The sequence below is a fragment of the Acanthaster planci genome, linkage group LG01, assembly GCF_054643075.1.
Source record: "Acanthaster planci isolate LZ-2023a linkage group LG01, COTS_SCS, whole genome shotgun sequence".
Taxonomy (NCBI): Eukaryota; Metazoa; Echinodermata; class Asteroidea; order Valvatida; family Acanthasteridae; genus Acanthaster; species Acanthaster planci.
In genome coordinates, this window is record NC_141777.1 from 12,016,947 (window position 1) to 12,042,137 (window position 25,191).

General features: G+C 40.3%; 1 protein-coding gene across 1 annotated transcript in view; it reads left to right on the top strand.

Moving 5' to 3' along the window:
• Window positions 1–16,759: 16,759 nt before the first annotated feature.
• LOC110990584 (uncharacterized) overlaps window positions 16,760–25,191 on the top strand; it is a 53,044-nt gene continuing 44,612 nt past the window's right edge. Inside the window, exons 1-3 of the mRNA XM_087147805.1 lie at window positions 16,760–17,085; window positions 23,881–23,959; window positions 24,644–24,756. Of these exons, the coding sequence (XP_087003931.1) occupies window positions 24,675–24,756 (82 nt within the window). The 5' untranslated portion in view covers window positions 16,760–17,085; window positions 23,881–23,959; window positions 24,644–24,674. The remainder of the gene's footprint in view (window positions 17,086–23,880; window positions 23,960–24,643; window positions 24,757–25,191) is intronic.

The following is a 25,191-nucleotide window of genomic DNA, read 5'->3' on the forward strand; positions in this document are numbered from 1 at the left end:
TTGGCCACATGCCTAATTCACTGCGCAGTCACGGTGAGTCTAGTTCCTAGTAGTCATGCTAGTGTGGCGGTATTCGGACTGTTTTGTCTTAGCCCGTATACCCGAGCTGTTGTCACCTCTACTGTCGACATCGTCGCCTTGGCAACTTGAACTCAGGGGTTACGGGTGGAACGTGTAAATGCTCGGGGCCATTTATCGCCGGAGTGGTCTCATCGAAGCTCGAGTGCAAGACTGACACATTTGTGATTTAATTTTGCTAATATGTAATTGAGCACGTGGCTATTGCTGAAAAGTATTTGTCGGGTGGCTTTGTAATAGGTGGCTTTGTCTTAAATTTACGGTTACACGGCAGATAAAAGCACCGTGCGTATGTGGCATACGATCGGATTCCTCTGGGCATATTGATGTTACCCAAGGAGCCCTCAGTGGTTTGAAAACAATGTTGTAATTTCAAGATTGCCATCATTAATAATAAAAAAAATCACTTCTCGTGTATTTGGGGCCATAAGAATCTCATTGGTTGTAAAATATTAGGCCACTGAACAAAATGAATTTCATTTTGAAGAATCAAAGGATTAATTAGGCCTATAAGTGCATGACATTTTCTTAATACACGGGGGCCTATTGTATGCACCTAATAAATTTTTTGCAGTGTATATAAATAGGTCGAAATCCTTTTGCGGTCTGTTAGAGTGTAGCCTAAAGCTATGTTTATGTTTACACTCCATGTAAATGCATGTAGATCCCTTCAGGCATAATACGCACGAATAATTCAGTAGATAAACCACGCAGAGATCATGTAGACCCCGTCTTGTGGCACCTTCTCATTCCAACGAGTTACACTCCAGTTGATTTAAACTTGAGACAAGACGAAATCATGAAACGTACTCACTCGAAGATCGAAATGTCGGTCGAGATTTTCACTGGACTGAGATGTCCTTTTGCAATTTTTTCGATCTCAGCTTGGAGTGATTTTCAGGCTACAAAATTTTAATTAAAACATAAATTCCCTGATTGCTAAGGTTTTGATTCCTTCGGTTTCCCATTTACTTTACCCCAACTTCGGTAAACTACAATTCTCTGCATGCTTGATTAAAGTTTGCCCTGTTTCGCCTTAAAATACAGTCTTCATAAAAAGGAGTAGTAGTTTCCTTGTTCGAACGGCATCATTGTACAACAACCCGGTGGTACAAGCTAATCTTTCGTTCTGTCATCAACCTTGAACTATGCTGTGTTATACAAAGGGTAGCAGTAATCCATTTGGTTTATTACAGACTTTCAAAATGCACCTTTCAGTTAACTTTATTTTCAACTTTTGTTTCACTAATTCAAAGAGTATTTTACTGCCTTTTTGGTTTTTATGCTGATGAGTATATATATATATATGAGCGAAATTCAATTGTGATTTCGTCCCAGGAAGAAGCCTTAAGTTTGCAATGGTTAGTAGTAAGAATAAGAGAGTTAGGGACCACAAAAACCCTTGGGTACCTATACGACCCAAAAATCTCGGGAAATCTCCTAAAAATCACCCATCACACCGGCCTTGGGTACCTATACGACCCAAAAATCTCGGGAAAATCTCCCAAGGACACCCATCGCGGCTCCCCTTTTGCTGGTGTGATGGGTGACCTTTAGGAGATTCTAGGCCTTTGACCTACATCCGATCCACTTGCTGGAAATTATTTTGGTAATTTAGTAGAATAACTTACGGTGTATTGAACCGCCAGCGTTTACAACCACCTTAAATAAATGCTCTTTATATAAAAATAGTAGTATTTAAAAGAACATGTTGAATAAAAATGATAAAAGTTTTAGAGACTTAGATATAAATAGAGATATGAGCAACCAGCAACACCGACCTATACTAACGTCTTTCAATCGATTTAAGAAGGCGTTTTTAGAAGATTTTGTCAAGCGGTATAACATCCCATTACCGGCAATCACCCGTAAATCTCGCACTAAACCCGAGCTCATTGAAGCTATACGAGCGGATCAAAAACAATTTAGGTACCTCCCGCGTCAGTCATATCGGCAGCTGTTGAAAACGGTACAAAAATATAATATTCCTTTTGCAAACAAAGACAGATATGTCAAACAGGACTTTATCAATGCGATTAAAGCTTATACACAACCTAAAGAACTCGAGGAAGTAGACATTAAACGTATAAGGCGTTTTAAAAATAATTTCCGTAATTGGGAATTAATACCTCGCTTCTATGAAGACGATTTAATACATTTTTTTGATTTTTACAAGCAGTTGATAGAGCAAACAGCGTTGGCTGAACTCAAAGAAATCGGGAGTTACAAATTACAAACACATCTTAAAGTGCAGTTTAGATTGGAAAAACTTGACGGAACGATTGACTACGGCACTTTTCCCTTTCAGAGTGATCAAGACGTAGTAGCAAATAAACCTGGTGTTAAAAATGCACCCACTAAGCAACGCGAAGCACAAATCGAAGAGGTGGAGGCTCATACACAAAAAGGCTCGGGTTGGACAAAGTGGTCGCTTTCTACATCAACGTAGTTAAATATAATCCAGTGGGTTCTTCTTACATTCCGTTGCCTAAGGAACTCTTAGACAAAAAAGCAATCATAAACGTTCAAAATAAAGATCAGGAATGTATCCGATGGGCGTTGCGGGCAGCTTTAAAATTATATTCAGACGGAGTCAAAAGTCAGCTAGAAACAAATCCAAAATATAAAATACATGACGAGCGGCCTTCGACTTACCGGTCAGAATCAGATGGTTTAAATTTTACAAACATAAGCTTTCCAACACCGATTTCACAAATCCCACGTATCGAATCGCAAAATAGCTTGGCGATCAATGTGTTTGGTTACGCCAAAAAAGACGGTATTTACATCCTCCACAAAAGCAAGCGCTCGGAGGAACCGATCAATTTACTTTTATTTAACAAAGGTGGCGAAAATCACTACTGTTGAGTTAAAAACTTTTCTCGGTTGACGGGTGACATCAATAAACACAACGGCCAAAAACACTGGTGTTTCAATTGCATGTCGCATTTCCAAACGGAAGAAAAGTTAACCAGACACAAAGAAGATTGCCAAGGCTTAAACGTTCCTACATGTAAAGTTGAAATGCTGGTCAAAGGCGAGAATATACTCAAGTTTGAAAATTACAAAAATAAGCAAGATGCACCTTTTGTAATTTACGCTGATTTTGAGTCGGTTTTAGAAAGGTTACCGCCGACCGATACAAACACGGTGAAAACTCAAAAACATATACCTTGTGGATACTCATATGCGGTCGTCAGATGCGATGGAGTTTGCACTTGCCGAAAAACATTCAGAGGCCAAGACGCGGCCGTTAATTTTGTAGGGTCACTTTCTCAGGAAACAAAGAAGATCAACGAAACGTTTAAAAATAAAGCGAAATTGATTTGGAACGATCAATTACAAAAAATCTATGAAAATTGTCATAGATGTTGGATCTGCAAAAAGTTGATAGATCGAGCGAAGCGCGCGGATGAATCTCACTGTCAATGTGATATTCCAAAAACACCAGAGACAAAAGAAGAAAAAATCAAGTTTTGTCGTATAGTTAAAGTTGAAGGCAAAGATAAAGAGTTCAAAGAATGGGTATGTTTGGATTGTAAAAAGCCCATCAATAATTTTAGAAAAGTTCGCGATCATTGCCACGTGACGGGAAAATATCGGGGCCCAGCGCACGCTAGGTGTAATCTCAAGTTAAGAATAGTGACCAATCAAACGACCGTCCCGGTGATTTTGCACAATCTAGAGAAATATGACGCACATCTAATCATGCAAGGCGCTCACAAATTTAACGGGGGATCAATCAAGTTGATAGCTAAAAACACCAAAAATTATATATCGTTTTCTTTTGGTCAACTTAAGTTTCTCGACTCTTTTCATTTCATGGCGGCTTCGCTAGATCGGTTGGTTAAAAATTGTTCGCCCGATGATTTTAACTTACTTTGTGAAAGGTTTCCAAATAATACAGATTTATTGTTGGAAAAAGGAATTTACCCTTACGAATATATGGACTCATTTGACAGATTTAAAGAAACAACCCTCCCGCCAGTAGACGCTTTTTATAGCTCTCTGAAGCAGGGAGGGATAACCGAGCAAGAATATACTCGTGCGAAAACAGTATGGGAAACATTTGGCTGTAAAAACTTGGGAGATTACCACGACCTATATGTGGAAACGGACGTGTTATTGCTCGCAGGTGTATTTGAAAACTTCCGGAAGGTATGCAAGAAGAACTACGGCCTTGACCCGGCCAACTATTATACGGCGCCAGGCCTGTCGTGGGATGCCCTCTTAAAACACTCTGACATCCAACTGGAACTACCAACCGACATTGATAAGCATTTGTTCTTTGAAAAGGCAAAAAGAGGTGGGATTTCTTCTGTAGGAGCCAAGCGGTATGCGAAAGCCAACGCTCCGGAGCTACCTGACTATGACCCCAACGAGCCAGAGTCACACATTTTGTACCTAGATGCAAATAATCTATATGGTTGAGCTATGTCTCAGTTTTTACCGGTCGGGAAATTTAAGTGGGCCAAAGACTTAGGCAAATTTACGAAAGAAAATATCGCTCGGATATCACCCAAGTCGGACATAGGCTATATATTTGAAGTCACTTTAGAGTACCCCGAACACCTACACAACGCCCACAATGATTTTCCACTAGCGCCTGAAAATATGGCTGTATCAAAGGGATGGTTTTCGGGCTATCAGTTAAATTTAATTGGCCAAGGTGAGCCGCCAAACTCGGTCGATAAACTCGTATGCACTCTCAACACTAAAGAAAAATATGTGGTTCATCATCGTACATTGCAAAAAATATCTCGAACTCGGGCTTTGCTTAAAACAAGTTCACCGCGTGATGTCGTTTAAACAATGGCCTTGGATGAGAAGCTATATTGACAAAAATACCGAATTACGCAAGAAAGCAAAAAATGATTTTGAGAAAGACTTTTTCAAATTGATGAACAACTCGGTCTTTGGCAAGACGATGGAAAATGTCAGGCTTCGTGTTGACGGTCATTTATTGAGGGATGCCCAAGATTCCGACAAGTACAGAAAATTAACTTATAAACCGAATTACAAATCGACGGTACCATTTGAGGATTGTTCCCTTTCGTTTGTGGAGATGTACCGAACCAAAACAAAATTAAATAAGCCAATCTATTGCGGTGTAAGTATTCTCAATATCTCAAAAACGTTGATGTACGATTTTTATTACAACGAGCTGAAAGCAAATTTTGGTTGGGGGTACGCTTACTTTACACGGACACTGATTCTCTATTAGTTCAAATCGAGCGAAGCTCACATTCCTTGGTCGACTACCTAAACGAAAAGCGCAATTTGTTTGACTTTAGTAATTACCCGCCCGATCATCCGCTTTACAGCACCAAAAATAAAAAAGTCATAGGCAAAATGAAAGACGAATTTGGTGGCAAAACAATTTTAGAAGCCGTTTGCATCAGGCCAAAAATGTATTCGATCTTAACTACCGATCACAATTTAAAGAAGGCGAAAGGGGTCTCCAAAGTAGTATCCGAGAAACGGTTAACCCACTAGATGTATAAAAGCTGCTTATTTGACCAAACGCATTATTTCAATAAACAACAATTATTTAGATCGGATAAACATTGGATGTTCACCATTTCACAAAATAAACTTAGTCTGTCACCGTTGGACACAAAGCGCTACATATTATCAAATAGAATCGATACGTTGGCTTACGGGCATAAGCTAATCCGGCGGTAATTCGGTGTCTTCGGGTACTACCTGAAGTTCCTCTTTGACAAAACTCCTATTTGGTCCGTTTAATAAATAGTACAAAGTGGGACCCGTTTTGACCCTCTTGCCTTTCACTCGTTTAAATTGACTCGTGCGCTTTTCAATTTGATAGACGTCCACGGACCAGACCGGATCTGTTGCCCTTCTGACGGTACCTCCCTCTTGCTCGCCCGGATAATATAAATACCTAACGACCGCGTCTGGAGGAAGTTCTTGCTTGCTCGTTTTTGGAGGTGCACTCGGTGCTTGTTTCACTCTGGTCGCTAATTTGACGGCTTCTGCAGGAACGGCATCTATTAACCGCGTTTTTTCCTCGTTTACCGATTTTATAACTTGAGGCAAACGCTCCACCCATTCCACGTTACGCTCACCCACGTTTATCATTTCTTGAGCGTATTGGTGGCCGAATAAACGCTCGGCTAAAGTGCGGTTAAACCTTTCTACGATTCCTTGAGATCTGTGTACCCCAGGTTCACCCACCTGAATTTGTACCCCGTGTTTAACCATTAACCGTTTGAAGTCGCCTTTGAATTCAGATCCCGAGTCTATCATCACGAATTTTGGCCAGGTCAGAGGTGATCGCTCGTAAATTTTCTTTATTGCCTCGCTCACTTGTTCGGCGGTTTTACTGGTCAACGGTTCTGCTTCTTTATACCGGGAACCCACGTCTACCACGGTCAAAGCGTACTTAAACGTTTTTCTTTTAACGCGGTCCCAGGGTAGATAAAGTACGTCCATTTGACGCGCGTAATTAGGTTCGACCGATTCTAATTGCAACATTGTAGGTCTGGGTACGTAATTTGGTTTTGGTAAATATATTTGCCAAACGGCCTGCTTTTTTAGCCAGTTTCTGATGGCTAATTTGTCCGCACCGGTCGTTTCGTGTAGATGATCGACCGCGCTTTCTCCTCGCCAGTAACCCTGTGGGCTGTAAAACAACTTTGAAAATTCTCTCTCCATTTTAAAATAAGTTACGCAAATCGATAAGCTAACAACCCCACCAAGGCCGTCCCGGATATATACCCAAACAAACTCGCGAATCTTTTGATCCTCGGAAGGCTCGTAAAAATCGGAAAATAGGCTCTGGCGGTAACGGCGTAATATTCCTACCGGTCAATTCCGAATAAGCCCGCAACGCTTCGTCCACGTTTATAAATGTCTGCTGACTCGCGCGTTCTTGTCGCATTCGTTCGTTTAAAAAGTCTAACATGTGTACGCGGTTTTGTTCCCATTCTTCTTTCGCTCGTGCCAATTGCTCCAACGCGAGGTCGTGACGCTTTCGTTCTACGTCGACTTTACTTTTTGATAAACTGCTAAATAAAAAATTTGAGCCCGTGAAAGCCAAGGCGTTTACTATCGCTCCTCCCACCATCATTAAAACACTAGCCATTTTTAAAATAAGGTTAAATTAAATATGGATAACGAAATTAAAGATAAATTAATCGAGATTCAAACCGATCAAACGGAGATTCAGCAGATGCTGGGTGATATGCGCGCCGATATAGATCACTAGACCATCGTTAGTAGCGTCGTAGCTAGCGTCAGGGGTGTCGGAACTCCTGGTGTAACGCCTGAACCGACACCTCCTTCCAAAGGTGGACTTACCGATTGGATCAAACGTCAACTGTGGAACCTGGCAAACGTGTTAAAGAAACTGGGGTTGAAAGCTTTGGGCGCTTTGCCTGGGGTCATAGGTAGCATTTTGAGTTTGATTTTCAACGTGGCGAGTAAAGCGGTCGGATGGGTGGCAGAGCATCTGTGGACCTTGTTTGTAGGCTTGGGTGTTTTGCTTTTAACGTACGTGCAAAAGAATGGGTAAATAGGGCAAACAAATTTAAAAAAATAAAAATTCCATCTCAAATTTGGGGCGGAATTTTTTAATGTCTTAGTTCAAACCGTTCAAGTTAAAACCTTGTATAACGTAAAACCGATGACACCCACGGCAATGGCTTCGACGGTTAATGATAGTTTCTCTTCGTTGTGTATGTCGAGCGATTTAGAAGGGGGAGCCGGAGCGATGCTCGTTGCTCCCTCTGGTTGCTTTGGTCTGGCAGGGCTCGCTTCGATTTGCTTTGGTTCTTCTGCAAAATCGTCTTTAACCTCAGGCTCCATATTTAAACCCGGTACGTAACCAGTCTGCATATCCGCAGTCGCGACTTGTAAATTGTTGTTATATCCCTCAAAAGTGCCGATGCGTAAGTCCATGTCAGAGGGTATCAGATATAACCCCGGTCTGACCACAAAATCTAAAGGCGTTTTTGCGTATTGTAGCGAATTTTGAAAATGCTCGATTGATTCTGTCAAATCAGGTGTTGAATTGACTTCTGACTCCACGAGCGTCTCAAATCGTTGCCGCCCGTCTAACCGGTGCCATAAGACAAAATACTCGTCCTAGTTTGAGCTTGGGATCCTAATAACGCGTAGACGTAAGCTCTAATAGATTCATTTACCTTTCTAAACCCTATATCTGTAAACTGAGACTTTTTAGGAACAAAATCCCACCAGGCCAAAGTAACCGCGTCCGACTGTGAAATCCAGGTGACCGTATAGGTACTCGCATGGCCCGAGCCTTTAGGTGGATCAGCCACGCCAAAGCCCATGTAGGTAGATCCCATATATTTAACGACGTCGGTGACATGTAAATCACGCGGGTCATAGTTTTATCCGGGACAGGTATATAGCTCGCTCCGCTCGCTTCATAATAATAAGCGGTGCCTAATCCGGCCGATAATTTGTCTCTTGTTTGTTTGTACGATTTATTGGGGCAAATTCCGTATAAAAGGCACGTGTCGATAAACTTCCGATGGTCGTAATTATTGTGTAACGCGTCAAATACGTCGTCGCTCGGAATGGGCATCACGCAGTCGTAAAATATTTTTCGTATGGTGTAATACACGTGAAAGTTCATTAAAGCCGAGACGTATGGATCGGGGTCGGACAGTAGATCAAAACCCACACCGCAGGCCGTCGTCGCGCAATGGACCGCAAATTTAAATTGATTTTGGTAAAACGATATCGGCTCGGTCGACCACCTATTAACCACTTCGTCCGTGGTTACTTTCGGTAATTTATACGCGTGTGTTAAATTTGGAAACTCGGCTGTAAAAGAGTTTCCTTCGTTGACTACAATGTTTAGACTACTAAAATTGCCTCCCATTTATTTTATAAGTTTTTATTTTTCTTTTAAAAAGGAGGGGCCGTCGGAAAGACCAAGTTTTTATAGGCGGACGGGCTCTCTTCGCTCGTTGGATTTTCTTCATACTTAACCGACTTTGTAAGGCTTATTCGCCAAGTTTTTTCATAAGATCTTTTTTTAAAGTCGCCGCCCGTTCGTTGGCTAGCGCGGTGGCCCGTTCGTTAACCCAACGTTCCAATTTTGTAGACGAATTCGATCTGATCTTTTCTTTCATCTCGTTGAACTTTTTCAGCTCGGATAAAATAAGGACAAATTCCTCCTGAGAGATGTCACCGTCTTCTATAGCATGAGATACGTATTCCTCGATGGTGTTTAATTTAGCGTCTGCCAACATTCGATTTGGTCGTGTTTTTAGTTTTGTGGGCGAGTCTACGGGAGGCGTACTTTAGAACCGCGTAAAAGCCAAACGCACCGATAGCGATGCCTTCCATCACAAGTCCGACGGGCCCGGTAACGACTCCCAAAATGGCGGGAATGCCTACGGCTGGCGATGTGGCGCCCAGGGCTTCTACTCCATATTCCACATACCCGACCGCTGTTAAAAGTCGTTTGATCTTTTTGTAGCAAGCTTCCCTTGCGTGGCGTTCTCTTTGGATTTGGGATTTAATTTCTTCGATCTTTCTGAGTCTGTGTATTTGGTTTCACTTTGTAGATAGACACTTTCGCTCGCTTTGCTTCGGTAATATTCTTCTTGACCGAGCTGTTCGCTTTGCTCGTTGCTCCGCTTGCTTCGCTCATTCGCTGGTTTCGCTTCGCTCGCTGGTAAATCTGGATATATGTTAGTGGTCATCTTTTATAATTAAGATTTTTTAAACGATATTCACCTCAAGCAAAATTCCATCTCCTTTACCTAAAACCAATCGACCGTTTTCATTTCTCAAAGAAAAGGTCAATTCATCGATGTTGCGGGGTACCAGCTTTTTACAAGTTGGGTTAACTTCTATATTACATAAATCTGTATCTCGGGTAGCGAGTACTTTGGAAGGCTCTCCGTTAAATAAGTTAAAATGCGGATCGAGTTGGTCGCAATGGACAAATAGGTACTTGGTTTGTTCGAAGTCATAGTTTCCTTGATATACAAAGAGGGTTTTTAATTGGCCAACTGGTAAACCGAGCAATTGAGCCACGGCTTCGCTTAATTCGAGCTTTAAAAACGGATCAACAATAATGATTTTGATTTTTCGTGAACTGAAAACGTACTCCAGGGATGGCGTTTAAAACAAAATCAAACCAATCGATTCCGTAGTACCCGGGTTCTAAAACAATCGACCCCGTTGACCCTGATAATTTAACCGATTCAAACGCTTCTTTTAGGTAAAGTCGGTTAAATATAGGCGCTGCATCGCCCCTAAACAAAGGACCATAGTTTGAGTTATCTGTGGGCGATGGTACTCGGTCTCTATAATCATTTAGCAAGTCTGTTTTCCGCGACCTACAAGATAAAGCGTGAGACGTTGATCATAATACCATATATATTTTCTTTTTTTACTGTTGAGATATCGTCGGTGTTAGGTGACTCATCTAAAATAGAACCAAAATCCAGCCTATCAAAAACAGCTTCAAGCCCTAATATTATCCCCAAAATAACACACGCCGCTTCACGACTCTACTGCCCGAGATCTGTTGATGTTTTTTCATTACCTCTTGCTTCGATATTAGAAAAAATATAATGATAATCCTCTCCCAAACGGGTAAAATCAAAAGCATGATAAACAGGGGAGTTTCGAAACTCTCTAGCAAAAACACTTCGTAATCCCTGTAAAAGTAAGAGCAACGTTTCGAACAGCCATTGCCCAGTAAGGTATATATCTCGTTGGTTTGTGTAAAAATTCCACTATATAAATCCATGATCCTCTAAACAACGAAAGACAATCTCTAAAAAAATTCATAAGGCCATCTTTACTTAAACCGCGAAAATTTTCAGTCATAAAGTTATCGACGACTCTTTTAATTTCAGTTTGTCTAACTGCGTCGTCTCCATCAACAGGCTCTTGTGAGCCCCACTCAATCATTGTACTTCTCGTGACATTATAAAACGTTTTCTCCAGCTGAATATTTTTTGGGACAAATCGACTTGGTTCTTGACTCGTTTTTGATTGGATTTGCGAGTCGAAATGTTTGTGGATTTTCGGTAATGTGAAAAGTATGGGCCTCAATATCTTTCTCCATTTTATTAATAGATATCTGATTCAATCAAAATTTTGCTAGTGTTGTTCAAGAGTTCATCTCGCTCGTTTCTCAAAGAAAAGGTCAATTTGCTGATGTTGCGGGGTATCAGCTTTTTAGGCGTTTTGTTCGTTGAATCGTAAAGGATAACGCCAAGCAGGTTAGAAGACTTTCCGGTATAAAAATTGTTGGAGTGCTCCAATTGTTGGCAGTGAATAAACGTAGGAGTTGAGTTATACTCACCTATGTAAATAACGTTGGGTGAAAGTTTGTTTTCGGGCAAGTTGAACAAGTTAGCCACCTCTCTATTGAGTTGCAATTTGAGATTGGGATCCGTAATGGTGAAGGTCACCCTTTTCGATTCCGAGTGCACCTTAAAACATACTCCAGGGATGGCGTTTAAAACAAAATCAAACCAATCGATTCCGTAGTACCCGGTAGACACCACGATGCTTCCTCTTTGCGACTCGGGCAACGGTTGAGCCAAACTTGGAGCTAGCAAAGCATATATCGGTTCTTTCATTCCCGTCAAAATAAGTTTGGGAGTCGTCTCTTTTCTTCTTTATTCGTTTCTGTCCAAATTTGTATCCCATTGAATGTCGGTGTCTTGTGTTACGTATAAATATTCAGCTTCAAACTGAATGTTTTTGGCCCGTATTACTTTATCACCTTTAATGTTGTTAATCTCGTTTTTTAATTCAAACGTTTGAGAATTTTCGGTCAAGTAAAACGTATGTGTTTCCATTTTTAAATTAAACTATTTTAAAACTTTTCTCGGGCGTTTTCCCAGTGCTTATCCGAAACTTGAAATAGATCTTTCACTTGAGATTCGGTTTCCCCGGTTGTCTCTTGATAACACACCGCGATTAAAGCCTTCAACGGTTTACCTCTGGAGATCTTACCGTTTAAAACCTGGTTTAACTTATATTCTCTTTCACCCGCTTCGCCGTTTTTAAAACAAATGTTGTACTTCTGTAACGTTCTTCTCGATTTTGGCGGTGGTGGCTTTTTCCAAACGTGATGCTTGTAGTATCGATCTCCCATGTCGGCGAAGGTGTATGAATTTAACGAATCAAACCCAAAAGTTAGACCGCAGTGTTTACAAGCGTATCTTTCATCTATTTCGAGTATTTGATGGTTACATGCGGGCGCCGGTTTACTTTGTTTTTGAGATCCCGGTATGTGTACTTCCTTTAGATTCAGCAAGTGACAAAGTTCCGCATCAGTCATCTTTTATATAAGGGTTCATTTATTTAAGGTAAAAAAAAAAAAAAACCCAGTTATTCCGAGGAATAACCAAGGTTAAATTGATTTTTCAAATTTAATCGTCTTTTAATTCAAATCCGCTAAACGCTTGCAACGCTGACTTACTCGAAATTAGACCGTCGTTTCTAATTTCAACATTGCCGCTGTCACTCTATACCTGACGCTGGCTCCGCAAGACAGTGAACCGTGGGTACTGTAGTATACGTCTTTTGCACAAATAAATGATTGCGCGTCGCATCTCTTATTGATAAATTTATCGATATTTGACGAGTCGATAGATCTTTTTTGGTGATCAAATAGCGAAGCAAAGGGATCTATTTTAACGTATATTTGGTTTTTAGCCGTTTAAGGCGGTTTAACTACTTATTCGATCTTGTTCAATTCATCGATATCGTGACTAGCTTTGTAGGCGTTTACAGTGTTAGCCGGGAGATTAGACTCATGATTTTCGATGAATTTATAAACGGCCAAATTTATGTGATCGAGTACGCTTGACGTAGGTTCTTGTATCTGGTAACAAATTTGGCGGCCTTGGATGTTTTCGGGAGTTTTATCTCGGGTGCCATATTTGTAAAGTGGGTTTATACCGTAACATGGTTCTATCGTCATAATCAACAGACGTTTGTTTTCGCCGTTGTGATAGTAAAAATGGGAAAAGTGCATTGGTTCACTTTGGCCCCTTCTTTTACCACGGGTTTCAGAATGTTTAACTTACTCGAGTCAAAGGGACCATAGGTAACACTGAAATCACACTTGTTGGCATTAAGTCGCTCGTGGTCATTTGAGACGATATACGTTTTACTTGACATGGTTCTATTTATATATAGGTCTTTAAAAATGTTTTCATTTTTATTCGGGTGAAATTTCTACTTTAATTAAATGTTCGAAGTCAGCGTCATATTCAATAATTAATCCAATTTTGTATAAGTCCGCGTCGAGTTTAGTCGATGAACCGGGCAGTAGCTCGTTCTCTCGCGCGTGCCTCAGCTTTTTATGCTTGCCGTCTACGAGCACCACGTGATCCATTCCTTCCAACTCGACACAATTTACGCAGCAGGTGCAGTAGGTACAGCCAAAACACTCGATGCAATGGGCGCACTCGTAACAGTCCTCGCAACTGTCCAAGACATTTGAATTTCTGAAATCGTATGAATTAAAACAAGCCACGCAATTCATACATCTACCACAATCGTCGCTGGTGGAGCAGTCCTTACATCTGACGCAATCGTTACATTGGTGACAATTGTGACACTCTTTACAACCGATGCATTTGCGTAAACTTTTGGAATTTAAACAACGAAAGCAATCGTACGAATCTATCAAGTCGATCGAATTTCTCGTGTCTTTGCAAAAATAACAATTCACGTTTGTAGTTTGATCTACCATTTATTTTTAAGTAGTGTTTATTATTGTTTTTTTTTTATCAATTTTTTTCTCGCGAGTGATAATTCCCAGCAAGTGGATCGGATGTAGGTCAAAGGCCTAGAATCTCCTAAAGGTCACCCATCACACCAGCAAAAGGGGAGCCGCGATGGGTGTCCTTGGGAGATTTTCCCGAGATTTTTGGGTCGTATAGGTACCCAAGGCCGGTGTGATGGGTGATTTTTAGGAGATTTCCCGAGATTTTTGGGTCGTATAGGTACCCAAGGGTTTTTGTGGTCCCTAACTCTCTTATTCTTACTACTTGGTTTGTGTTTATACATTTTGCTGGACTAGGTTTTCTCTTCTTTGCTGATTCATATTTATTTATGTGCAGTAAGCAAGTATCAATTTCTGTCTAAGAAATGTTTTCAGTACGTAACTTAAAATTCTGGGTTCACAATTTGAACAGTAAAACCTGTGCAGTGAACCATGTTTTCCCCGGACGACTTCACAGCAATAGCGCCCTCGGTTGTACAGGGAAGCATGGATGATTTTTGATTGTTTTAAAAAGTGCACTTTTCAATGAATTTAACCAAGATAGGAATGACAAAGAGAGAAGAACATAACATTGAAGAAGAATTGTGTCTTAGAAAAATTCATCGCATATACACTTTAAAACAAATTTGCTGGTCAACAATAATTTCGTCAATTAATGTTGGATAATTGCAAAATTTAATGACGGATTGTACCTGTAATTAATTTAACTAATTAATGAATCCCTCCGATGCCCGACCTGATATTTTACTGATCATGGACCGTCAAATTGTGAAGGCCACTTACAATCATACCCCGACCCCAAATACCTTTTAATGGCATTTAAATTGATTTAAGGGTGTCTGCCAATGCCTACCAATAAAAAAGAGAGAAAAAAAGGTCAGAATAAGGTCGCAGTAGCTTTTATCCAGTAAAGGGGGGGCACCAAGTCAACAAAATTGTGACCCCCCCCGCAACGTGAAACCCAGACAGCTGTCTAGACAGCTCAGAGACACATCAGAGAGACCGACAATGATGTATGGCAGACTCTGCCTGGCCAGGGCAGCCTTTGTGTAAAAAAATCCCATAGGGCCATGTGGCAAAGAGATTAGTATGTATTCCTATGGGACTTGGCAAGAGGCTGGCTCTGGCTGGCTCTGGTGAAAAGGATACCAGCCAAGGGGAAATCCCTACCTCCAAGGCGACTGAACTAGGTTATTCAGCATCGGGAGAGGTAGGATTAGATGTAAGGTCTTTGCATTTGGCCGTAAAGAAATTTAATTAAGAAATTTAAAAAAATGGCCTTCAGCAGTTGACGGACCGGAGGGAGCTCATATCACACGTAAACCCATTGACACGTGGAATACATGTACATAGTGAAGGCGGTTCTTTACGAAGAGTGTTGAATTAGTATGAAGGCGGTTTTTCACAAATATATATATATATCTCCAAATATATCTCCTATATCTCCAGTGAAAATGTTGGTGTAGTCTATCTCTTTACTTACCTGCACTGTAAAAACTCCGGTGTTAAAATCAACACTTTTGGGTGTTATCAGATGACCACACCACAAGGTGTTACTTTAACAATTATGATATTACGTTGCACCTATAAGTGTTACAGTGCACTAGAAGGTGTTACAAGTAATACCAAATAACACCAAAATCTTAACACCAGTGAAAATGTTGGTGTAGTCTTCTGATAACACCGCGGGTGTTAAATTTAACACCCCAGTTTTTGCAGTGTGTACTTCCTATAGCTAAGAAATAATGACCGACAGAAAAGACAGTTGAGTTTTCGTAAGTCAAATAATTACACACAATGTAATATTGCTGAAGCACACCGATCTTTAAGTATTTTGGTTTTAAAAAATACTTAAATCTGTAAGATACCATTGCGAACAATTTTATTATTTCCTTATCATTCAACTCAATGAAGTATTTCACCATATTTTTTGGCCAATTTCCATGAAGTCAGTTAAGGGAAAAAAATACCAAGACTGAGGGTGAAAGACCGCATTTGCCATGCTCTTTCTTGCGAACGCACACTTTAAAAATGACTGCTCTGGAAAAATGTAGCCAGGATGCTAGGTAACGTATAGGTTCCAATCTATAACTTGTTCACACAACGGAAACCTCATCAATATTGGAAACCATTGGAGGAGACGATCTGTGATGACAATAATGATATGCCGTCATGAGCTCCCTTTGTCAGCTGCGCCAAATGTTTCATATCGGCATACGCATAAATTTTACGTTGAACGCTGCCACTTAGACGTCGTTTCAAATCTGGTGAGCAAACATTGGAAGGGAATGGTATACGACAGTTTTTTTAACCAATTTATGTGATCTTCATTTCACTTCCTTTCCCATTGTCACTCCATTCCCTGTTTTAATATCAGAAATAAGTAACCACCAAAAAGTCCTTCACCATCCGTTGTTCAAGCAGGAAGTTCAGCCCCACTCTTAGTGTGACTGTCAAAACCAATACGAGCTCCTTTCCTTGAGTACTAGTACGAGTACTTTGGTAAGAGTATGAGTGCGAGTAGAGGGCAAGTTTTTCTTGAAAGTACGAGTACCAGTACAAGTAGATTCTCATGAGTACCGAGTACAGAAAGAATTATAAGAATATAAGAACGGGTACGACGACGAGTGCGAGTTTTAATACGTACTGCACAATTGGACATTGGCTTTTCCAAATTAAGGTGTTTCCCTCCGTTGCGTCGTCTAGGATTAGCGCTTCCGTAGGTGGAACACTAGACACAATGAATGGTATTAATAATTAAGACCTGCTGGCGTAGATGGGAGACTGAATAGAATGGATAGAATTGGTAACTAAGACCTGCGTAATTGAGCCTGCACAACATACACCATACAATACCTTTTCGGGTAGCAAAAAATTTATTAGGTAGGCGATCACGACCACAGTTGTGTCATTTCCTGGAATGAAACGCGATTGATAGGTTCCCATTTTGCCTGCTCCTTTGGAATTAGGTGTCTTCTGGCGTTTAGCTTGTTTACCCTTGAAATTTACAGGACCGGAGCTTGTTTGGACGTCAGCTACTTTGGGCTGAAACTTTCTCGAAGTTGAACTTGTTCGGACTTGAGACCTTTGGAATAGAATTCGTTTGGGCTGGAGATAGCCCAAACACAAGTTCATTGGCTGGAGTTCGTTTGAACGCAAGAAGATTCGTACTTCAGGTCATTTGCATTTCACTTGTTATCCTATGGAAGACTTTTATTACAGCCAGCACTTGAAGTTGATAGGTAAGCTAAATGTTAAATAACTCCTTTTCGTTTGAGTTCAGCGCCATCATTCGTTCGATATTCATTGATCTAATGGACAAGGTTTGGATAGCCTATGTAAGTCGTTCAAGTAAAATAAAGTCATTCAAGTTCACACGAAATGCAATAGATTCAAATTTGCTACATTCAAATTGTTACAACTGAAAGATGCAGTTACCACTTTCGGACCCGATTGCATCGGAATTGCATCCAAATTGTTCCTAATTGGAAGACTTAAGTTCAGGCTAGGGGTTCAGTGCCATATTTCTGAAATCCCTCAATTCTTTTGCTCTCACAACTCTCTAATGTAGGACATTTTGACTGTATAACTCATTAATGAGCTAGACGGACGCATTTGTGGCCCTTTTACAGGGATGCACCCTTAGATTCTCCGATATATACATGTAGTCGGAGTGCATTAATAGGCTTTGGAGGCACTGGGACCCGCAAAAGAAATCTCCCGACACAGCTTCCAGGTAGTTTACGACAGAGCAATACCCCTTGCAATGTCAGGCTTGTGGTGTATGAAATCGGGCGTGTGGGTGTTCCCCAATACACGTGAGGGGCAACAAATTGTATGTACACCACGATGAAGCCCAACGTGGAAGTCTTTGCATGTCTAATAAATTCAAAAGTGATTCGTTATACAAGTGGAACTGAACATTACATGAATCAAGCTCAGACACATTATAGTTTGGAGCGATCCTATGTAGGCCTTATAGTGTTAAACGGTAAAACAAAAGTCAGGTTCATCGTAGCCCAGTATGTATTGATAAACTATGGATAAAGCAGTAATAATCGATAACTCAAATTGCCTCACCCTTAGAAGGTGTCATTATTCAAATTTTCCCGAAGTGTGACCTCTTTGCTCAGAATATGCAGAGAAACATGATGTAAGTTTGCTTTCACAACTGTGCAAATACAGTATGTATCGATAAAATATCCATAAAACATAAATAATTGATAACTCAAATTGCCCTACCATGACAGGGTGTCATCGTTCGAATTCTTCAAAAAATATTTCCTCCTTATCCAGAATATGCAAAGAAACATTGTATATCCAACAAAACATGGTGTGATCTGGACATTGCCTTGTTTTCAAAACCCTACCCTGCCCTAATTAAGTTTGGTCTAGTCAATTTTAGTCTAGACAACCTAGATTCATGCTAGACAATATCAAATCATAAATGGGGGTGGGACTACATCTATTGGTAAACAAATCTTGAGCGTGTCCATGGTAACTGGAAGTTTATATGCACCTTAATGACAAATCTTACCATGTAAAGAGTTTTCGCAGATTGTATAACTTGTATTTGTTGACATTTTGTCGTTTGGGATCCAAATTGGGAATGGAAGCATCTTATTTATTTTATTTCTATTAGTAGTTGCTGGCCGGGAATGTGCTTCAGGTTAGGGCGCGGTCTGTAGCACGGCAGATGTAAGCTGACTGAGCAGTCGCGTTTGTATGCGAGTCGTTAGTTTGTGGACAAATCGACCTTTCATTTAGGAACACTGACTGCGTTTGAAGTCAAAAACAGGCAACCCGTGCAGGCGTTTCCGTGGCCATACGGTCACAAAGTTGGCTTTCATTGTCTTAAATTAAGCCTGTGAAAACTGAAAAGTAGATGTCACGGAGCCCCGATTTTGCGTCTTTGGCTAATGAATGTGACAGCTAGCACGCTAATCGAACTGAAGCTTAATTAATTTAAACACGAATTATGCTAGCCTATTTCAGGAACTTTCACGCACAGAAGAAGAACAAAACACACACAAAACAAAATAAAAAAACAAACAAACAAAACAAAAACTCAAGCAAAGCCCCAAGGATGGCGACAGTTTAGTTTGAATGACCGGACGATTCTGGAATGACTAAAACGCACGCGGGTGTCCTGAGTATGAAACTGAATATGACAATGGGGAAAATGAACCAACCAAATAAATAAAATGAAACAGTTATTGCTGAAATTACCAGGCGAATGTACATTTTTTATGTACATTACAGCTTTTGGTTTTCTGTTCTTCTCTAATTGGGTTTATAATCTTTTTGAGGGTCTCTTTTTCTCTTCTGTGGTTTACAATAAAGTCAAAAACGGAAACACCATAATATTTCCTTCCAAAGTATTGACTTATTTGTCGTAAAAATGCGGCGAGGGGCCCGCGTTCACCTACAGATAAATAAATAATTAATTAAATAATTTATTGCCGGTATTCGTGGATAATTTGCAAAGACAGTATGAGACAAATTACTGGGGTAATTTTCGTGACAGGTTTCGATTTTTTCGATGAATTCCTGCTTCGCAGTTTGGTCTACTATTGTAAATTGATTTTGTTTCTTTGTGTCGGCGCCACAGTCAGAGCACATATCAATTAATTTTTTGGCTTGCTTAGTTTATGGCTTCCTGGATTATCGGTTATAATAGGACTCCACCGTTCCGTGTCACGAACCACACATTATGTATCTACATGGCGAGTCTGTCCAATCCTTGTTCTTTCTCATCAACCACAACAAGTAATATGGCAAAAGCAATAATCACTGAAAATTAAATTCCACGATAAAGGCAAGGCCACAGCGTGTTGAACAAAGGAGGGGAAAATAACTTTAGTTTGGTGATTAATTTTCGATATTACCAAGTGATGATGGGCAGCAAATGATCTTTATTTTGTAAAGAATTAATTTTAAGCTGCAACAGGCGATATTAATTAATATTTCATTACATGCAGTTCCAAAGGAAATTATCGAGTATGGTTTCGGGACGCTTTCTGACAAGACCAATCAGCCGACAAATTAGAAACTACTGTGAGAGTGGCCCTGTGATATATGCCAGCGAACCCTCACACTAAAAGGCAGTTGGAATCCTAACAACAAAATCCTTCTTTTCGTTAACTTGCTTTATTTATTTCTGTCAACAAATATAAGAAACTAAAATGTGACTCTAATCAGTCATCTTAGATGGTAGTCGCATACAGGTCGCTACGTATGTCAATGGTTTGACAATATGGGCGCCATCGCCAACAACATGAAAAAAGAAAACAAAATTAAATGTAAATATAAATAAATAAAAAAACAAAGAATAAAAAATAAATAAATAGAAATAAAACAAAAACAGGAAAACACAGATAATTTAAGAACAACAAATAAAAATAAAAGAATGAACAAAAACACTCAAAAATAAATAAAGTGAAGGATGAATAAAATGAGAAAAGATCAAACTATAAAACTTAAAAAATAAGAAATAAACACCATAAAATATCGATAATTAAAAGATAAATTAAGAAAAGAGAAGAAAAAGTGAAAAAAGAGAATTTTGTGACAAAAATGACAAAACCTACCTGATTTATTATTTTAAAGAAGTAAAAAAAGCAATCTCGCAAAACAAAATCGTCACTTGCAAGACAAAGTTGTATCTCACAAAACAAATTGTATTCTCGTAAAATAACTGACCTACTATGAACTATGGTGTACTATTGACGAAAAACATTTCTCTCTCTCTTTAGCCTCCCTCCAGGCGACGCAACTATACGCCGCGACGGCACGTCGCGTCGTGGCGTCGCCCGTCTCGTCGTGCTGCCTTAGGTCCTTTCCATGTTGCATTTTTTCCCGCCTAAACGTCGCCCCTTCGGTCGCCTGTCGCGTCGTACGTCGTGTCGTGCATCGCGTCGCCTATTACGTCGCCTGAAGCACGACGCAACGCACGACACGACGCACGATGCGATCGACGCGTCGTGTGTGTACAAACGTAATGGCAAGGAGGCAACGGTTTGACCCGACGGCACGACGCAAGGGAGCCGTTGTGCCGTCGCGTAGTGTAGTTTTGTCGCCTGGAGGGAGGCCAGAGAGAGAGAGAGAGAGAGAGAGAGAGAGAAATGTGGGTCGTAAATAGTACACCATATACTGAAGAGCGTGTGCTCACACACCGCTCTGGCATACATGAACGTACGCTCGTATAATGTAATCTTACTTAATTTTGTTCGGGGTCTTTTTACCAGAAATTTTAAACCCCAAAGGATGTCTCTTTTGTTTCTGGCACCATTTCTCTACTCTCCATCCACTCCACATCCCTCCATGAAAATTACTGCGAAAAGGAACCATAGTTAAAGCCCTTTACTTATAAACAGGTACGTTTCACCACTGACCTCAATTTACAGAGTAAAAGCAACATGCAGTATGGAATGGCAGTTGAAATTGAATCAGCATATTACAGACATGATTTTCTTCATGTACTTGCGCAACAAACTGTAACATGTCTTCTGTCCTAATGTAAGTCCTTCACAGTTACAGAAACCTACATAGAAAAATATGCCGTATATGCAGAATGCACATGTACTACACATGGATTTGTTTCAATTCTTATAACAGCAACATTTAAATTAAACTTGTTTTTGTTTTTGTACTAAACATGAAGACATTCATGACAGAAACAATCATTCATGCCTCATGCCTTATTGCCTTCACGTTACCAGTACAGTTGAAATCCCAAAGACTCGACATGATGGACTTAGGCAGGCGAAAAGCCTGTCACTGGGCCAAAGAGTTCCATGGCTCTCCTAAATTCTAAAGTTGGCCAATTTGCATCACTGTTGCAGAGATGATCTCAGCCAACCTTTCACTCCACGTGCTCGTCTCAAATCCGAAGTCCTTAGTGGAAGCAGAGGCATTCCTAATTGAGAAATACAACTTGGCAGAAAAAAAACAGAAAAAAATGGAAGAATCAACAATAACAGGTTAAAGAACGAATAACTTAACATCCAAAAGGAAAGAATTTTAGGTTAAATCACTTTGGGTCTAATTTACAATTTTTGAAGGCACTCTGATTCTTGTCCCATCTCAGTGTAGATAGGTAAACTCCAGAGGAATAGAACAAGACATTCGGTGTAACTTTCCAAAGAAGTTCAAATAATTTGAATAAATTTGAACACAATCCCCATCCTTCACGGTCACATTCCCGACGCGAGCCTCTCACAGAGGTTCTGTTCATTTTTGGAGACTCTACAGAATATTTTTCTCCGCCGTATTCCTAACGCATTATTGAGATATTGCACTCTCCTTGGCTTACTTATAAGCTTCCTGGAAGGGGAAGGCAAAGAAAGTGGCCTAGTGATAGGGGTTCCAGACCAGTTGGGTCGCTCAACGAACTGACTGCTAGTGGTCCATTGTTAGAGATGGCCAGTGCTTCCATTAGGAAAGATGCAGAGACTCATCATTGAGCCGAGGGCTCCAATCCTGGGCAAAGTTGTTGGGACTCGTGTCCATGGCCACGCCCTCCCCGGGTTGCACAGACCATAACCAATGCACGTTTCAGAGGAAAATTATTAACTGCGCATGTCTTATTTTTAGGGCCATTTGCATACGTAATAAGGGCCATGAGAATTCTTGCCAGGCAAGCAACTGCTTCATTTCATGAAATGTACGTCTTGTTTTCACTTTTTGGAAATAAAAGTACCTGACAAAAATATTTTCATGGTAAGATAAGGCCTTTTCCTAACGTGTTTTGTGAAATTGAAAAATAGTACCTGAGTGATCAAAACTAGTGATTTTTGTGGAAAGCGTTTTGTAAGAAGTAGTTTCGATTTTTGAAGGCTTGAAGCACAGAATTTGAAGTTTTCCTGAGGTTTTCAAAAGTGGGCTGTGGTGGAGAAAGGTGTGAAGCTTTTAGATTTACTGACGGTTTTCCACTAGATGTTTTTTCTCTTCCTAACCGGATGCGTTTTGCATATAGACCTGACTCAGCATCGATTCCATTTATCCCACATAATCTATACGTGCTTGCGAGCGTAAGATTCAGACACTCTGGAACAAAGGACGAACGCAAAACTACAGTAAGTTAAAATGAAAGCAAGTTATTGAAACCAAGGTCTATCGGTCATTATGGCAATGCCCGGAAATGTTGAAATTCACGATTATAATCACCGGCTCCGATACGCGCGAGACAGGCTGTTGCTCGCAAGTGTACCGTATGTACCGTGGCTTGATCGGTTTTGCGCACGTGAAGCACGTAGATCGTGCTGCGTGGAAGTGTCTGTATTTTTAACTCAGTTTTAGTCAAAAACATCTAACTAGACAAAACCAACTGTATTGTGTGGTTGAGATTCTGGCCTGTCGCAAGCGGTGTGTCGTTGTTCTGGGTAGACTTCTAAAATTGAGAAATTTAGTGGAAAAAAGACCAAGAGATCGAAGTTGAAAATGGAAATATTTTATCACCTTAGCAACTAGTTTGAGCCTAAGTTTCATTTTTATGTAGCATTTCTTTTCATTATTCTGCGGTGTTTTATTTGGTGTAAGCCTGGTAGAGCACATACAATGGGTTTCAATCGTTTGTTCTTCTCGTACAAACGAAGTTTTCAAAACGAAAAGGCTCAACAAGTTACTAAGGACATGTCCGCATGGTTCACAAGGGTCTGGTCAAGTAACTGCCACGCACGCTCGATGCCGTTAATTTCCACACGTCGAATGGGAGTGATACATGGGAATTGACACTAGCATCGAACAGTTTCCACTGGCGAAAAGGTCATCAACATGCGATCAGCTCCGCTGTAACCCACCCCATGGCAACAACTTAAGCTTGACTTTTTTTGGCCAGTTGAGGTAGCCCCAGCCAATCAGCTTTGCCTCGTGGTGCTTGACAAGCACTCCATACGGCCAGAGATCGCTACAAGTGCAAACACCTCTGCCACCGTGATCATTATCCATTTTATGTTCGTAAAATGAGGCCATCTATAACTCTTAACTGCCAATAGGCCACCGTTTGTATCTTACCAGTTTGCCCACTTCCTCACCAGGCATAGTATCGAGGACTGTGTAACTGCCCGATCCAATCAACAGAAGACCACATTCTACATTAACACTAAGCGTCGACTGGTGAGTGGGCTAGGATTAAACGACGATTAAAACATACTCAAGAAGGACAGTAGCACTCGTCTCTTTTGTTCAGATTTGTTTCACAAACCAAATAGACAAGGGCACAAGAAACATTAAGAAATAAAACATTAATTTATTAAAAAAAATAATAAGCCGGTGCTCAGGGAGTGGGAATTTACAGATTATAACGTTCAGATGATTAAGATGATTTTGCCATCCCTTTCCATACATTTCTTGTTTATTTTGTGAAATTCATTGATGTGCCGCTTTTTGATCACTGAAACTATACTTCCACCCACAGAAAGATGAAATACTTGTCCTGTTTGGTTCAGGAGATGTGAAGGAAGAAATAAATTTTCTTATAATTGTTCCTAGTCTGCCTTACCTTCAATCAATAACTTATATATCTTGGCGTACACTTTCGACATGGCACGAATGCTTTGCCAAGATAAAGTTAGGAAATTGTTATGCATGGGGGCATTTTATTTTAATTCAAAATTAAAAACATGCCAAGCATAAATCAATAATTGACCTATTTTTTGAACTGTTGACATTCAGAATAACTTTGGACAAACTATGTAGAGTGTTTGGGTCTGTGACAAACATTTGAAATCTCGGTTCACAAACCTCAAAAAGCATACTTTTTCGGTATCCCTTAATTTTCCCCATTCTTCTTACATTCAGAAGCTGACGTACTGGTTTCAGCACCTCCGCGATGGCGCCGGCTTCACTGATGGTTACCATCGCAATAACCTTGTGCTCCGTTAATGGTGTATACTCTACGAGCTTTCCTGTCGGTGAGGCATACGCAATTATGATTGTTATTGTTAGATCGGATATCTCCAGTAATTTTATTCCACTTGAGAGCGCAAGGGCGCCAAATTATTGTTGATTCTGACCGAAACATTTCGACTAACACATGAAAATATATTCAAAACAAGAAAAGCCGGATGTATTGAGTAAATGCTCATCGTCTCATTTTCCTTCGAAGTGTGTTGCATTATTTATCGAGTAAACTAAATTTTCTCCTCTTAAGTGCAAATCTTTTACTACAGCACTTGAAGATACAGATTTTGTTTCAATAAATGTCCAATTGTTTGGCTATATAAAGGGTTTTGGGTACGTTTTTCATATTTATGCTATTACGGGATGCTTTTCTGCATTTAACAACTTACTGAAATCAACTAAGAAGCAGATCCACGGCGGAACTTACCGTCTGTTTGCTGGAAATA